This window comes from Thalassophryne amazonica, chromosome 6 (assembly GCF_902500255.1).
Source record: "Thalassophryne amazonica chromosome 6, fThaAma1.1, whole genome shotgun sequence".
NCBI classification, from domain to species: Eukaryota; Metazoa; Chordata; class Actinopteri; order Batrachoidiformes; family Batrachoididae; genus Thalassophryne; species Thalassophryne amazonica.
The window spans coordinates 86,370,771-86,388,252 of NC_047108.1; the positions used below are offsets into that span (position 1 = coordinate 86,370,771).

A 17,482-nucleotide genomic window follows, 5' to 3' on the forward strand; every position below is an offset into this window, starting at 1 on the left:
TGCACACACAATACAATTATCAGGGGCTGTGAAAGGAAAATTGTGAAATCCGACGAAAATTTGCGGGGGGGGGGGGGGGGGGGGGGGGGGGGTTACAGCTCCCCAGGAGCTGGGGTGTAGGGCCCTGTGGAGCCCCCAGAAATAATTTTTTATCTAATGATACTTTTTCAGCATCTCCTGGAAGAACAAATCTCAAAATTAGTGGATATTTTAAATGATCCTACATTCAACCTTTTATTTGGACCTGTCAATGATGATGTTGAAATAACAGAACATGACGTGGAAGTAGGACCTGGATATGATTTTCCTTTTAATTGTAAACCAAATTATGCATTAACTCAGAACAATTAAACTACATAAAATTCATGAAGACTGAAAAGAATAAAAAAAGCTTGTAGAATATTTGGAAAATCTTGGTAAAATATCAATAACATACCTAAAGTAAAAAGTCACTTATATTCTTGGGTAAATTCATGTAGCCTAAATCCATTCAAAGCCACAATGTCTTTTTTTACAATGAAAGAAAGTCTAGATTAGTGAAAAAAAGTCACATAATCTTGTCTAAAATCCTGTTTGAACAGCAGAATGTTTATTTTCCAGGGAGATAAAAATTCTTACCGTGTTTCCTGAGAGAACACAGTTCACTTTTCCCGTTTCTTTTATCTTTCAGGTATGTTGATGAAGCCAGCGACGATTCCACGGATTCTTGTCCTTATAAGACTTTTTCAAACAGTCTTTCTCGCCATCTTCTCTCTGTGCAACGTCGGTCCGTGACACAGACATGCTGCACAAATCTTATTTTAAAAACTTGAAAGCTCTAAAAGTTTGGGATGTTCACATGCTAAGTTTAGCTTAAGCGCCACACAGGAGCAACACAGCGTCACCGCAGCAACCAACCAGTCCTGCTTTACGACAACTGTCGTAACAGCTACACTTTGAGTGGCAGTTTTTCTTCGCGAAACTCCACGGATCCGAGGAAACTGATTTGTATCTGTAACACACAGATCAGTGTCCGCAGACTTATAAAACTTACACGATGTCATAAAAAAAAAGAACGCTTTGCGATAAGCATTTTAAAAACTCAGTGATGTTCACGATTAAAGAGTACATCACTAACACCCCACCCCCCCTCCCCATGATAAAATCTGCAGAATCCTGCGGATCCGCAGAGTTTTCACAGCCCTGAATTATTGCTGCGGCAGTAGAGTGCATGCAGAGAGCCCAATATGAGAACTGGAGTCCGGAGTCGCACTGAACGTGACCCAGCAAGTGGGCATGGCCGCCATTTTTGGATCAGGGCAACTCAGTGGGCAGTGCACACTGATGCTCAAAGAACCAGGTGCAAAATGCTGGGAAACACAAATGGAGTAAGAAGGGAGACATTTCCTTCCGTAATTAAGCAGTTTTGGCTGTTCTTGTTACTTTTTCGTGACTTGAATCTGAGGATTTAGAAACCACATTGAATGAAATTTTACTTAAAGCTGAATTTATTCAGTACTATAAAAAATGGAATCAATTAATGCAGTCTATTTTTTTTTTTTTACATACATATATATATAATATATATATATATGTATATATAAATATAAATAAAAGAGAGGAGAGAGAGAGAGAGAGAGAAAGAGAGAGAAATGGAGTGATGAGTCGTGCTGTGGTGAACACAGCAGCTGCAGGACATCTCAGCTCAGCTGATATATCGCAACTGGAATAGATCAGATCCGTGTAAGTTTCAACACTAATATTTGAGATGTGTGGGTGTCAGGGTAAGTTTAATACTTTCCTTACATAATTTAATGTAAATAAATTTTAATGGCTCGATATCCAGGTCAGAACAGTATTTTAACACGTATTGTGCAAGCCTTTTTTTTCCCCTTGTGTGTTCACTCGTGCATATCCATAGTGAAAATACACATGAAACATTTAATATCCAGGCACTTCATCAATATTATGCCTGGTCCATGAAGAGACATTCGCGTTTAGTAGACTCCAGTTCTCATATTGGGCTCTGTGAGTGTATGCTGAGTTTTTATTGCGAAATGGCAGCATGAACCTAAGGAGTGTGTTCTCCTTGTGCATTACTAGACTAAGGAAACACGTATATGAGAATCCAAGTGCAATACAAATGTTTTAGCAGTGCATGTGTGCAGTTTTTATTGTGAAGGGCAGGGTGGGAAGTTTGCATTTCCCCTTGTTAATTGCTTGGCTGTGTCTTCAATGCAGCTTAGTTTCTACAATCTTCATTCACACAATGGAGCCTGCAGGATTTACACACACACACACACGCACGCACTATCATGCTGTAACTGTCAGCAGAACTTTAACTCCCACTTAGAACACCTTAACATTTTTCCTCAGTTTTGACAATCGCGAGTCCACTTTCATATTTGCTTTTGTGCCAGGGTGTACAGACAGTAACTACAAGACAATAGATGATATTAACTTGAAACTCACCAATTTAAAAGAACATAATTAAACACTACTGCAGTCTCTGAACTGCGATGCAACAGACTGAAAGAGCACACTTGTCTTGCCAATCCCAATCACCTGCAGATACAACGGTACCTGTTTAATGGATAGTATAAGCAACTACCTTCAGTAACGTCTGTTCTTATGGACAATTAGCAAATGCTGACTAAGTTGCCAAAGACAGCTGTGCATGCATGATTCCCACTATGCAGGGAGAAATTTTACATGAAATGTACAACAGGAAACTACAACCAATATTCAGGGCTATGAACATGAAAATTGTGAAATCCGAGGAAAATTTGCAGGGGGTCGAGCTGGGGTCTAGAAACCAATTTAATTTTCTATCTAATGATACATTTTCAGTATCTCCTGGAAGAAAAAAAAAATCTCCAAAAGAAGTGCATATTTAAATGATCCTAGAATCAACCTTTCATGTGAACTGTCCAATGATAATGTTGAAATAAGAGAATATGACGTGGAAGTAGGACCTGGAATGATGTTCCTTTTAATGTAAACCAAATTATGGAATGATGTTCCTTTAATTGCAACCAAATTATGCATCAACTCAGAACAGTTAAACTACATGAAATTCATGGACTGAAAAGACTGTTACAGCTTTCAAAAACCACAGCTAAAGCTTGTAGAATATTTTGAAAATCAAGGTAAAATATCAATCATATCGTATAGTAAAAAAGTCACATTGTGTGTAAATTCCTGTAAATCCAGTGTCTTTTTCCCATGAAAAAGTCTACATTAATAAAAACTCATTGCATTCTTGTGTAAATTCATGTAAATTCATTCAAAGCCACAATGTCTTTTTCCAATGAAAGAAAGTCTAGATTAATAATAAAAAAAAAAAAAGTCAAAATCCTATTTACAATCCTGTTTGAACAGCACAATGTTTATTTTTCAGGGAGAGAGAAATACTTAACTGTGCTGCTCCCGTTTATCTTTCAGGTGTGTTCATGAAGCCAGCGACAATTCCACGGATTCTTGTCCTTGTCAAACTTTTTCAAACCGTCTTTCTCGTCATAGTCAATCAATTAGTCAATCAATTTATATAGCGCCAAATCACAACAAACAGTTGCCCCAAGGCGCTTTATATTGTAAGGCAAGGCCATACAATAATTATGTCATCTTCACTCTACTCTGTCTGATGTTGCTCCATGACACAGCCATGCTGCAAAATTCTTCTTTTAAAAACTTGATATCTCTAAAAGTTTGCAATGTCCACATGCTACGTTTAGCTTAAGTGTCTTGCAGGAGACACACAGCGTCGCCGCAGCACCACAGTCCCACTTACGACAACTGTCTCAACAGTTACGCTTTGAGTGGCATTTTTCCTACACGAAGTTCAGCGGATCCGAGGACACAGATTTGTATCTGTAACACACAGATCAGTGTCCGTGGACTTCTAAAACTTGCACGATGTAAAAAAAGGAAAAGCTTTGCAATAGGCATTTTAAAAACTCAGTGGACAATCACAATTACAGAGTACAACACTAACACCCCCCACTCCTCTGCATGATGAAATCCGTGGAATTCCTCAGATCCGCGGAGTTTTCACAGCCCCGAAAATTAAACAATGGCTAGAACACGTGGTTGAGTATAGTACCAAAACTTTTCATCAGCTCTGCAAACTAGTGACGCTAAATCAACACAATGTTCCTGAGTATTTACAAAGCTGTCTGGAGTATTATTCTGGAGTCCATATTAAAAACAACAAAATGATTTGAAGCAAATACTCTGAAATGTTCCAATTGATTTGGAGTTGAAACAAGTGAATAAAATAGAATCTCACTGTTTCTTAATTTTACCTTTACAGGTAAAACAATCACTTCCTTGTTCCATCATGTGTGTCAAAAATAAAGTGGCTCAAAAGAATGACAACTGAGCCATTTACATCAGGTCCATTAGAAAATGTGCATAAAAATGAGGATGTCATGTTCTGTGAGGAGTCTGGGAACTCAAAACTTTCAACAATAATGCCGAACACAAACAAAACCCTTGCAGATCTTTTTACTGCACCCCTTTGAGCCACTGTACAGTCGGTTGCAATATAATTTCTATGGGAGTTTGAGTCAGGTGAGATGGCTGGCCAATCAGGTACAGTAATACTATGGTGTGCAAACCAGTTATTAATAGTTTTGGCACTGTGGGCTGGTACCAAGACTTGTTGGAAAAGGAACAAGCATCTCCAGAAAGCTTGTCAGCAGATGGAAGCATAAAGTGCTCTAAAAATCCTGATAAATGGCTGTGTTGACTCTGGACTTAATAAATCACAGTGGATCAACACCAGCAGATGATAGGGCATCCCAAATCATCACCGACTGGAGAAACTTCACACTGGACTTCAAGCCTCTTCACTATGCCTCCAGGATCTGGGACCTTGATTTCCAAATGAAAAGCAAATTGTATTTCATTTGAAAAGGACTTTGGACCACTGAGCAGGGCCTTTCACATCATGTGTGCAGACATCACTCTAAAACCCATTAAGATACTTCTGACATTGTCTCTAGTTCAAGGTTGACTCAAGGAATGAGACACTTGTAGCCCATTTCCTGGACACGTCTGTGCATGGTGGCTCTTGATGCAATAACTCCAGTCTTGTTTTCGCTCCAAGTAGCCGAATTGCTTTGCTTGACAATCTTCAAGTCTGCAGTCATCCCTGTTTGTACATCTTTTCCTGCCAATGTTCTCCTTTCCAGTCAACTTTCCATGAACATGCTTTGATAAAACACTGGACAGCAATGGCCTTCTGTGGCACAAGGTGGAGAATGTCAATGAGTGCCATTTGGACAACTGTCAAGTCTGCAGTCCTCTCCATGATTGTGGTTGTGTACTGAACCAGACAGGTTCATGGTATTTATACTGCATAAAAAGTGAGCTTCTCAACCTTGAAACGGAATATTGTAATATTTTAACGTGGTTTTTTTGTTGTTGTTGTTAAATATTGAAATTTTCCACAATATTCTTTTTTTGATGCATCTGTTCTGCACAAACTCTCACAGCAATTACACTATGCACCACATAAACATTTGTACTGGCTTCAAGTTTGGCTTCAATTTTGCACATTAAGTGAGAACTTCAGAGCAGCATCCATCTTTATTTACAGTCTGATAATATAGCCAACTGAAAAGATAAATTTAATACAGCAAACAAATTAAAATCCTCATTAATTTGGATAATTGTATTTGTAAACAGCACATTAAGTATTAAATGGCAGCTTGGTCAAAGATGAAATTCCAAAACAGACAGTTTTACCTGGTCTTCCAGCCACTCACTGCAGGACATCCCACCTCCCCAACCCCCATTTCAGGTGTTCAAATCTGATTAAAAAAAACTGCACATTTACAAACAGTGACTGCATGCAAGTTGTAAATCTGAATACTGCCTCCTTTGCTGTCAGGTGAGATGGGCTTATGAACCACTGATATTCACCTTGTTGCAACCGAATAGGGACTTGATGTTCTAGGTTGAATCTCTTTTAGTCCTAAGGTGAACCACAATACATCAGCATATTTGCGCAATAACTACCTTCCTTTTTTTCACAGTTCACAGTGGAATCAAAGATGAATTCATGGGAGTAGAGGTGAGATATCATTAGGGAAGTCTATAAAGAGAGATAGATGTGGATTTATTTATAATTCTGTACTGTGTTTTAAAAACTCAATCACACCACACAACATTTAAGTTTGCAACAGCAGTAAATACAAGTAAGGACTCAAAACTAAAATCGTAACAATCAAACATGACTCGTATCTGCGACCCACCTTTCTGTACGGAGCCTCCAGCATAGCCTCGACATCAAAATCATCAGCCATGGTCCTATGAAAAGAAACATAATTTACTAAAATAACATGTACACTAAAAGCTAGTCTCTAGACAAATTGAAGGGAAAAAAAATTCAATTTCAACGATTACACTTTTCAACATTTTAAATGCAGTATGATATACTAGTCAAACACCTGCATTTATAAGATGACTTCTTGTTGTAAAGCACTTCAAACCGCATTTCTTGCATGAACTCTATAGTTGATCTGTAGCTGGACAGCAGTCAGTTTTCTCCCCTCTCTTATCATGAGGGGTAACAGAGGTTTTGAGCCTGACCTAGACAAAGATGGCTCTCAGTCTCCATCTTTTGCATTCTGAAACATCAACATTTCTCAAGATTATGTATAACTTGGACTCAGTGGGTTCAATGCTGAGAAACGTTGCTTTCTCAGAATGCAAAAGATGGAGAACCACACCCAACCTTTTCTGGGTCAGGCTCAAAACCGCTTAATCGCCCCACGTAAAGCTGTCATCTTGATAACTTTTCCTGACTTGATTATTGTAAAGTAATTGTAGTTAATAACGGAGGCCCTGATCAAGTTTTCGTTTTGCCCCGATTAGCCATTTCATATAGATTATCGAGCAAAACTGAATTCTAATCAGATACTTGAAATTTTCTTGATATTACACTTACACACTACAAGCAGACTATAAAGCCAACACCATGTATATGCTTAACAACTGAAGAAATCTGCAATGCTTAAAATACAAAACAAAACTTTAAATCCAAGTGGCACCTTAATGTTATTTTGATTTACAAAAAACAAAAAGGATTGTTGGAGGCCCATCTTAAGAGAAGGTGTGGAGGCGAGACTCAAAACTGAATGATTACGGCAATTCAATTTATTTATAAAGAGCAAAATCACAACAGAGCTGCCTCAAGGCACTTCACACAGGTAGGGTCTAACCTTATCAACCCCCAAGCACACAGTGACACTGGTAAGGAAAAACTTCCTCTGGTGGTTTTGAGGAAGAAACCTCAAGGAGACCAGACAATGGTCTGCCATTAACTTGTAAAGGGAGAAAGCTGTCTGGTAAGGATTAAGACACACTGCGAGTAAAAGATACCAAACAGAAGGGGAATAAGGCCAGGAGAATCAAGGGTTTTTGCGTGGCCTGTGTGGTATATGTATGCATCTTCCAGGCTTGGGGACTCTCCTGCAGAAATCAGGTGCAGCTTCATACTTCATGGCAACCACTGCAATCATACCGGTTTGTAAGAGGATACAGAGAGGACCTTATAAGGTCCTGGCGGCAGCTGAGCGCCTCTTTGGCGTCATGCGGCGTTCAACGTGATTTCATGACCGCACAAGGACAGCTGGACAGACCGCGTCCCTGTATAAAGGGGGATTTTAAGAGTGTGTTAGCGGTCAATACAATGTCTGGCAGACTGTGAATGTGAAGATGTAAACTGAAAGGATGACAAATGCCATCAGCACATATGCCCCACAAGTACAGTGGAAGATGGAGAAGTAAGATTTCTGGTATGGGTTAAGCCTGGTTCACACGACAGGATTTTAAAATTATCTTTAGGTTTCCAAAACCTGAGAGACCACACACGTGAAGATAAAAAAAAAATCATAGCTCTAACAGGTTTGGTCGTACAGTGTGTGGTGTTCAGCCACACAGTAAGGACAACAACACCACATACGAACAGATTTCACACACGAACTTTCCCAGCTCAGACAGGAAATCTCACAAAATCTCTCGAGATTAAACGTGACTTCAGAGTAAACAAACGGAGGTACTTTGTGGACTATTTAAAACAGAGGGAAAAAAAATGCTACAAAAAGAAAGTGTTCTTTAAAGGAGTGGAGACAGCACGACCACCGGACTTTCTGGTAAGGCAGAACAGCTGTTTTGATTTGATTTTCCGCTCCGTGCATCCGTCACCTTGCTTTCTGATTGGCTGCACGTCACATTCAGCAGGCTTTGTGCTTGTTTTGGTCGGAGGACACAACACACGCTGTGATATTGGGCCAAAAAAATCCAAAATGTTGAATATCCCCAATTTGCAATCGGAGCACTCCTGACGGCCTTCCGAGCAGATCAGAGTGCTCTTAACAAACCACACACAGGAGGAGTATCTGATAAGATTATCTTTAGCGTCATCACGATTGTCGGCGCGTCATTAAGATTGTCGGAAGGGGAAAATCGGGTCCGATATCGGCCTAATTATCCTGCTGTGTGAACCCGGCCTTAGATGGGTTCTGGCATGCCCACCCCTGGTCTAGACCCATCGTTTTTGTTTTTTTCCCCTCCTTCCGCAGTTCGGTTGGAGTCGTAAAACTCCTCATACAGGGATGGGATTGGCAAATTCTATTTTCAGAGGAAAATAAGCCAGGGTCCAGGGGCCGCAGGCCCTGGCGGGGAGCCCTGGCCAGGACAAAGTCCCCCTGAAGCCAAAGCATTTTTGCTGTTTTAAAACATGTAAACTGCACTAAAATGATATTAAAAGCTACTATAAATGCCAGGTTTCGACTGCGCTTCGATACCGTCTCGGTTTTTATGATTTGTTGGAGGGAAAACTACCCAATATTGGAAGTTGAAAGACTACACAGTTACCTCCCTTACACTACATGCTCATTGTGCACCTACTTCATACTGGGCACTGATCAGCACAGCGTTACTTCCGTGTTCGGCTGACTGACGGACTGATCAAAGTTGCTGCATCGGCAACAACAAACAAAGACCACTCAGTGTTCTGAACAGACGACAATTTATTAAACAAAGGTACTCCTGGCATTAAAATTTTTTTTTGCATTCTCCCCCCCAAATTTTCTCAACGTATTTGGATGTTTCACAAAATCAACCCCCGGGATTGTCAAATCCGCAGATCCGCAGAAAAATCTCATCCCTGCTCATATTTTTGCAAGTCAGGTTGGCTTGCACAACAGGTTGGGTGGGTACAGGTGTAAAAAACAAAAAAACCTGTGCATCGCCATCATCTACTGCATATACCTACAGAAGACCATGATTCCACTCATCCATCAACATGGGAGTGTTGCATTACTCTCCACCCCACCCTAAACTCCAAAGATCAAAGAAAAATACTATACAATGAACAGGAATTCGGAAATTAGGCAATTGTACAGCTTAAACAGTAAAAAATAACTATACTGACTAGGGGTGCCGGAAAAAAAATTGATTCACGTCAGAACTGCGATTTTTATTTATTACGATTCTGAATCGATCCAAAATGTCCAAGAATCGATTTTTAAAAAGCATTTTTTAAACATTTTCTTGCTTAATCGCTGCGTGTACCGTTTGTCAGGCAACGGCCTCCGTATTACAGCATCCCCACGAGGGGAGGGTCCGGCGTTTCAAACATTCGTGAGCTGTAGATTAGCATGGCAGACAAAAAGCTAATTCAGCCAGCACCATCATCGCTGAAGGCAAATGTTTGGGTGCATTTCGGATTTTATTATTTGCCGCACAAGAAGGAGCGTGACATGACTTATGCAGTGTGCAAACTCTGCAAAATGAAAGTCAAGTACTTCGGGAACATTTCAAACCCTTGAGCCCATATACTACGCCATCACCCGGAGCTAAAAGAAGCAGACTGACCAGCGCACACTCCATCACTTCACTAAACTGCCAGCCAACTCTGAACGAGCAAAGCGGATAAGTAAATCCATCGCATGTTTCATTTCGAAAGATCTTCACCCCTACAGCGTTGTGGAGAACGAAGGCTTTAGATTCATGCTGCAAACGATTGAGCCTAAATACGTCATACCGTCACGTCAGTTTTTCACAGAGAACGCCATACCACAACTTTACAAAGAGACAAAAGTTAAAGTTGAGGAAGCCTTGGCCAAAGCCCACAGAGTAGCGCTTACCTGCGATGCATGGACTTCCAGAGCAACGCACTCCTTCGTAACTTTCATGGCTCATTACATCACCGACACCTGGCAGATTGAGTCGCGTGTGTTACAAACACGAGTGATGCACGAAAGCCACACAGCCACCAACGTGAAGTTGATGTTCCACAGTGTGGCAGATGAATGGAAACTAAAAATCACAGATGTGGTTATAGTTACAGATAACGCTGCAAATATGCTGGCTGCTGTGCAGCTTGATAATTTAACACATATCACGTGTTTTGCACACACGTTAAACCTGGCTGCTCAGCGAGCACTGAAGCTTAACCCTGTGTCACGACTTCTTGGGAGGATAAGGCGAATCACTGGCTTTTTCCACCGAAGCCTCATCGCAAGCCATGAACTGCAGGAGAAACAGAAACTTCTCCATTTACCAGCACACAGGCTGAAAACCGATGTAGCAACAAGATGGAAAAGCGCTTACGAGATGGTTGAAAGATTTTTAGAGCAGCAGCCTGCAATCTGTGCTGCTCTCCTCTCTCTGCAAGTGAGAAAAGGTGGAAGTTCAGGTGACATCTGCACACTCAGTGAAACTGACATCTCCAATGCTGAGGAAATGGCCAAAGCACTGAAACCGTTAAGGGATGCAACAAACATCATGTCCACCCCCACACTGTCAGTGATCGCGCCGTTACATGCCCAGTTGCTTCATGACACCGCAGCAGGCTTTGCTGAGGATGACACACCACTTGTGCAGGAAATAAAACTGACTATCCATGAAGATCTTGCAAAGAGATACACAAGTGTGCAGACTAAGAACATTCTTCTGCCTCCACATTGGATCCCAGGTTCAAAGCTCTGCCTTTCCTCACCAAAGAGGAGCAACTAGACGTCCATGCCAAACTGATTGCAGGGGCTGCAGCTCTTGAGGTAATTGTTATATTTTTTTTAAATGTGTAGAGTACACATACATATATACATTATTAATGAGGATGAAGCTTAATGAATAAATGTTTAAGATATCTAACAATTAAGGAGCATATTATGTAGTGCATACAATTGATGTTATAGGACTTCCTATAACATATACAACAGAAAAAATTAGAGGTACACCGATCAGGATTATTTTAGGCCGATCACTGAAATTTTGATCTGCCGATACCGATCAAGGCCGATGCCGATCAAGTACATATTTGGATCATGCCCAAAATAAGAATATAGGTCTAATGTATAGGATTATTTTTGCATTAAAACTTAATGATGAAAACAAAAAAACATGCATTCAAATAAAGACACTAGAATAAACTGCCAACTTTTGTTTTATTACACTGACTTTGTTCTACCAGCACGCTTTTTTTCCCCCGTTTCATGTTGTTCAGGTTACAGCCTACAGAGAATACATTGAGAATGTAAAATACAGCCCTCATTCCATGGGGTTAAAATTGTCTCATTTATATTTGTAAATGCACACAGGGTGATCTACAAATAATCATTGATTTGCAAATGTGTTCAGATATCCACAAATGCAAATTTCATATTTGTAACTTGTAAATTGGTCTTTGCAAATAATGTTGTATTTGCAAATATAAAACTTAATTTGTTAAAAAAAAAAAAATTACATTTGAAAAACTGGAAATTGTATTTGTGAATTGAGTTTCAGCATTTGTGGATCACCAATTACACGCATTCATTGCTTTCCTCTGTGATGTAATTTTGAGACATTCTTTTCGCGAAATCCACAGATCCACAAACAAATCAATTCAATCGTTTTTATTTCGAACTTAGTTGTCAATTACAGTATCATGGCAGTTCACAATATAAGCAAATCAAATGAACAAAGCTTCTTTGTACTCTCTGTACCTCTACAGTCATCTGAAAAAACAAAAAATCAAAATGCCTACTGTTTCACAAATACACACTCACGCACACTGGATATCCACTAGATGGCAGTGTGGTTCCATTCATTACACAGCAGTCTATTTAGATCTCTCAGAGCCATTTGACTCATTTTGACTTCTGATATGAGCTGGATGGACAAGGAGAGCAGTCGCCATCATCTAATGTAGTCCATGTCCGTCACAGAGGAAAGCGTGTCATGACAGGACCAAGCGCTCCCTGCGCTACTGCCTGCACTGTTGTGATCGGTCCTTTTGATTGGCTCATTTTGCCGATGACCGATCAAACCGATCAAGGCGTGATCGGCCGATAATGATCGGTGCCCGATCGATCGGTGCACCTCTAGAAAAAATAGAATGTGGCATCTGCTCTGGCTTATCTGCAGAAAGAGTGCCAGCTGAGGATGAGAATGCAAAGATCATAAAAGAAGACGACCCCCCATAGCATAGTTTTACCAAGTTACAAATGACAAATCAACAGGTGACACTATCAAAATTATTCTGTATTGGCATCTGGTTCAAAAACTTGCCAACTCTTCTTTGCCCCAAGGCTTACATCTGTACCACTATCAAAAAGATTGAATATCTGGGTTCACCATGGACAGCCTCACAGACTCAAGGCTTTAAAGCCACGTTCACACCGGCGCAACGCGAGCAACAGGTTGCCATGTAATCCCGATGGAAGGAAGCGTTGTGGCGCCAAGCCACACAACGCGATGGACGCAAATGAAGCGATGCGAGTGTAGCGATTTTGAGCGATTGGCGCGATATCACGTCGTGTTGCCCTCCTTCCCAAGTTGAAAAATCTGAACTTTTTCGTCTTGTCGCGCCGCGATGACCAATCAGGGACTGTATATGTAGTGATGTGGAGATGTCTGGAGTTTGACTGAGTTGGATGTGAACATGTCCTGTCTCTGGTAGCCAGCCTGTGAGCAGGACTGATGTCCCTTTTGTCCTTTATTTCACAATTATGACAGTTTTTGGAGAAGAGCGAGCAGCAGCAGACATTTTTTTTCACGTGCGCGCGTGAGCGAATCGTCTGTGCAGATTATTTTTTATTAGATACACAGATGTATAATAAAACAAATGGCGACTGGTTTATAAACAATTATGACAGAGTTTGGGGGAAGAGCGAGCAGCAGCACCACATTTTTTTTATTGTTTACATGTGCACGCATGAACGGGACAGGAGGTCCTCAAACTGGGTCCTGCAGAGGCCGAAGGACCGCTGAAAGCGTCCGTCATCCAGACGCAGCTCCTGCAGCAAATAATGATACTCCCCGAATTGGGAATGTCTCATGAGGATGTTGAGCTCAGGGACGGTGCTGCTGGCGACGTTTGCCAGCTTTCCACAACAATTAAGAGCACAGCAACTCGCTCCGTGTGATCAAGGTCCGTCTTAACTTTACTGACAACCGGAGCCGGGGAGCGGAATGGAAGCGCCTCCTATTTGATGACGCACTGAGACGAATTTTCACAGCGAAAGCAGAGCGACACACCGGACGATGGTGGTGACGGATGCGAATTTGTGGCGTAGAAAATTCCACATTTTAAACCACCAACTTCTGGGATGCATAGCCATCAAAATGAAAAGTGGGCTTTGTTATTCTAATCTAACAGAACAGGCAACATACCTTTTTCTCTTGTCTGTTTCATCACTTGAGGTAAATTACAAGACCTGACGATTTAAAATATATTTTGAAAAGTCCAGTGTCAGTCTGATCAGAACCTCCCCCCCCCGATCAGTCCCCTCTCACATAGTGTTCAGGTGCACAACAATGGTGACACGCAGTTTACTTCCGGTAAAATCAGTCCCCCCACAGTTCACTTCTTGTTTTGACACCAAAGTAGTAAGACGCTTGCAATCTCACTCTAGACATATAGTGAGCATGGATGCCATGAAGGAGATGAAATGAAAACAGCACAAAAGGATGAAATGATCATCATACACAAGGGGGGACAGTTTAGACTGGGTATTAATATAAATACACCAAGTCTTGGAAGACTATCGATCAGTAGCTTATGCCAATCTGTAACAAATATACTCTTTATTTTGCTTTAATTTGTGTGTGTCAACTCATCATTCTACTCCAAAATGGCACATGTGCAGTGAACCCGGGACAATTGGACCGTGACACCCCCTGCCTTCACTGCGCAAGTCTCACTTTGTAGCATCAGCATCGATTAACTGATTACTGCCTCCTTTCTGCTTAAACCTGACTATACAATAATTTAAGCGGTTTTACTTTGTCATCTGATGGTGAAGGCAGGGATACTAATCAGGCAGAAGGACTGATCAGAGGGTGGGACCGATCAGACTGCTACACTGGTGCGTCTGAGTCTGACTCTCTAAACCCAAACCGATCAAGAGGAATAATGTCATTATCTATCAGATGACAAAGAAAAACCTCTTAAATCATTCTCAAGTCAGCTTTAAGCAGAAATAAGGTGATAATCGTCTAATCGCTGTTAACGCTATGAAATGATGCAAGCACAGTGAAGGCAGAGAGACCGTTCAGATGGTAACACCAGCATTAGGGCTGCAACAAAGTATCATTTTCATAGTAACAACCCACTAGCCGATTAGGCCCTATAAAACAGTTTACCATCCCTGCCCAAAATTGGCCCGTATAATTTTTTTTTTGCGAATTTCATTAAAGGCAGCACACCTGATGCAAAAACCAGCACGTCCGCTAGGTGGCGAGTGTGCTTTAGCCAAAGACGGTCACTGACTACCACAGTCAGTTGCGCTGAGTCCCTCACACACAGTACGTTTATCACACGACTAGCGTGTAGCACACTGACTGTATTCAACATGGAAACAAGTTTTATTTTAAAAAGATATTTTCAGCTCCTCACTTGGTATGCAGGTGCTGTGTGTGTCTTTCTTCAGGTTTGAAATGACAGATGTACCTGTTTCTAAGAAAGAAAAAAAAAAAAAGGCTGCATGCACCTCACTGCTTTTTTGTGAGGAAGTGGCTATTCGCACGGCCGCCGTGTCCATAACTCTCATTTCACTATTCGCACGACAAGACTCTGGTGGCAAAACTTGGAACTACTTGTATAAACATACTGCATTAAATGAGAGTTATGGACAACGGCCGCCGTTCGAATAGGGTCGGCCTTTTGCCACCAGAGTCTTGCCGTGCGAATAGTTAAACGAGAGTTATGGACAAGGCCAGAAAAAAAAAATTCAGCAAAATCGAAAAATATTAAAGGAGTTATGACATCCTGAATGCAGTATGTTTGTTTATACAAGTAGTTCCAAGTTTTGCTACCAGAGTCTTGCTGTGCGAATAGTGAAATCAGAGTTATGGACACGGCCGCCGTGCGAATAGCCATGGCCTTTTTGTGATGTCAAGGATGATAAATTGATGATATTTTTTTTTTAAAGGGCCTTTGATGTTTGGTCCCCAAAAAAAAAGTTGATCATTGTTTTTCTGAGCCCAACATGATGCCTTCAGATATTTTTGCACAACAGCCAGACAGGAGAAAAAAATAATAATAATAAAAAACCAGAGACTTCCATTTTAACAAAATGACTACTTAATTATCAAAACAGTTGATTAATCACTGCAGCTATCAGGCATGTATTTAGAGTGTATAAAGTACACAATTCACAATCAAACATGGCACAATCTGAGGATAACACAAAAACATCGTATTTTCAACGTGGTCCTCCAAAAACATAACATTGACATCAGCCGATAAAGACAAATTATCGCTCACAAAATGCTAAATGAAACAACACCAAGATAAACAAATATAACTAAAACTAAAACAACAGAACATGGAAGCATGAGTAAAATTTGCTGCTCTCAGGGAGAAAAAAAAAAAAAAGCCAACCATGAGGCTAAACTAGCATGTTGCCATTTTGTACATAGATCGCGCCGAGGTAGAAAATGACGTAACTTCGAGTTGTATCTAACCGAATAAAACGGGTGTTTAAACATCACTCGTCCAATATTACCAACTGCACCGCTTCATACATCCAATAGGACTTAACTGCAAAATAAGGCCCAACCCGCCCATCATTTCTGCCTTAGCTAAGTAGCTTGTCAAAAACCCGTTATTGACCATTCCATGGTACATTTAACAAACACGACACCGCAGCTTCCGCCAACAAAGGTGAACTGATATCCTATACTTGGTTTAAAATGAACACTACGTTCGCTGTTCAAATAATATCCGCGCTGCTAAAAATAGCGCTATCCGAAGGCCAAAGTGGCCCAGCGAACATTTCCGCGGCAGGGAGTTAAGCTCGTTAGCAAACAATGACGTTACCGTTTAAAAAGGATGAATGAGTGCCAAAGTCAAAATATCACGAAGAATGTGCTGTTGACGACACTCGTCTCGTTGGACCTCTCTTTGATAGGAGATGAAATCACAGTATTCAATTTCCAGGTTATCCGTTAACTGCTATCTGAAACAGGTCGTGGCCTGGTTCCGAAACGCCGTCCTTTCTTCCTTCTTCTTCGCTCATCTTCGTTTTCTTATGGCTTGAGTGTCTGTTGGGAAACCAGCTTCTAAGGGTATTACCGCCACCTACTAGTCTGGAGCAGCAGGTTTTAAAAAACAAATAAAAAAAACAACTCTAAAAAAATTATTTATTACCTCCGCCAACGAATTTTGTTGGAGGTTGCGTTTTCGCCCCTGGTTTTTGTTTATTTGTACGTTTGTTTATGAACAGCCTGAAGCCCACAGTTTTTCACAGAAAATTTTTGCTAAAGATTCATATCCTGATAGGCAAGTACTGAGTACTGATTCAATTTTCAAGGTCATAGGTCAAAGGAGCAAAGTCAGGAAAAAATCTTGGAAAACTGGAGAATTCCCTATCTTTAACACTAAATGAAATTTTAAAAATTCGGAATTCTATCAAAAGCTCAAATCTGTTTCACATTTATGCAGGATGATATGCTTTATCGACTGACAAAGTTTGACCCAGATCTGATCCAGATTACAGATTTTGGAGCCATTTAAATTTAACACTGAAAACCCCATTTAATGTATATTTTACATTATACCTACCCCAATCACTCCCACATTTGAAAGTGAGGTGCAGACTGGCACTCACTATCACCTGACAAATTTTGATCTGGATCTGATCCGGACTGTGGATTTTGTGGACATTTGAATTTAATATTGAAAAGCCTGTTTGGTGTACATTTTGCATTATATCTCAAACAAAAGTGTCTCAATCACTCTCATTTGTGACAATGAGGTGAAAACTGGCACCCTCATAGAATAGACTAATTTTGATCCACATCTGATCTGTATTGTGCATTTAGAGGATATTTGATTTTAACATTGAAAAGCCCTTTATCTATATTTTGTATTATATTTTAGCTTATGAAAAGCCACTTCTAACTGGACTTTGACCTTGAATTTTTTGCCATGGTAAAAATGTGTGGAATTGGAAACTAATGTTGGCGGAGGTTTGCGCTGTATGAGCGCGGCGCTCTCGTA

At 40.6% G+C, this 17,482-nt stretch overlaps 1 protein-coding gene across 5 annotated transcripts in view; it reads right to left on the reverse strand.

Moving 5' to 3' along the window:
* rbm39b (RNA binding motif protein 39b) overlaps positions 1 to 16,515 on the reverse strand; it is a 69,747-nt gene extending 53,232 nt beyond the window's left edge. For 3 of the 5 annotated variants that reach the window (XM_034172687.1, XM_034172685.1, XM_034172686.1), the window contains exons 1-2: positions 16,301 to 16,512; positions 6,240 to 6,294 (exon numbers count right to left, since the gene is read on the reverse strand). In XM_034172687.1, coding sequence (XP_034028578.1) covers positions 6,240 to 6,290 — 51 coding nt within the window. In that variant the 5' untranslated portion in view covers positions 6,291 to 6,294; positions 16,301 to 16,512. Of the gene's footprint in view, positions 1 to 6,239; positions 6,295 to 16,300 lie in introns of all 5 variants that reach the window. The other 2 variants (XM_034172688.1, XM_034172689.1) reach the window with 2 other exon arrangements.
* Between the last annotated feature and the right edge of the window lie 967 nt (positions 16,516 to 17,482).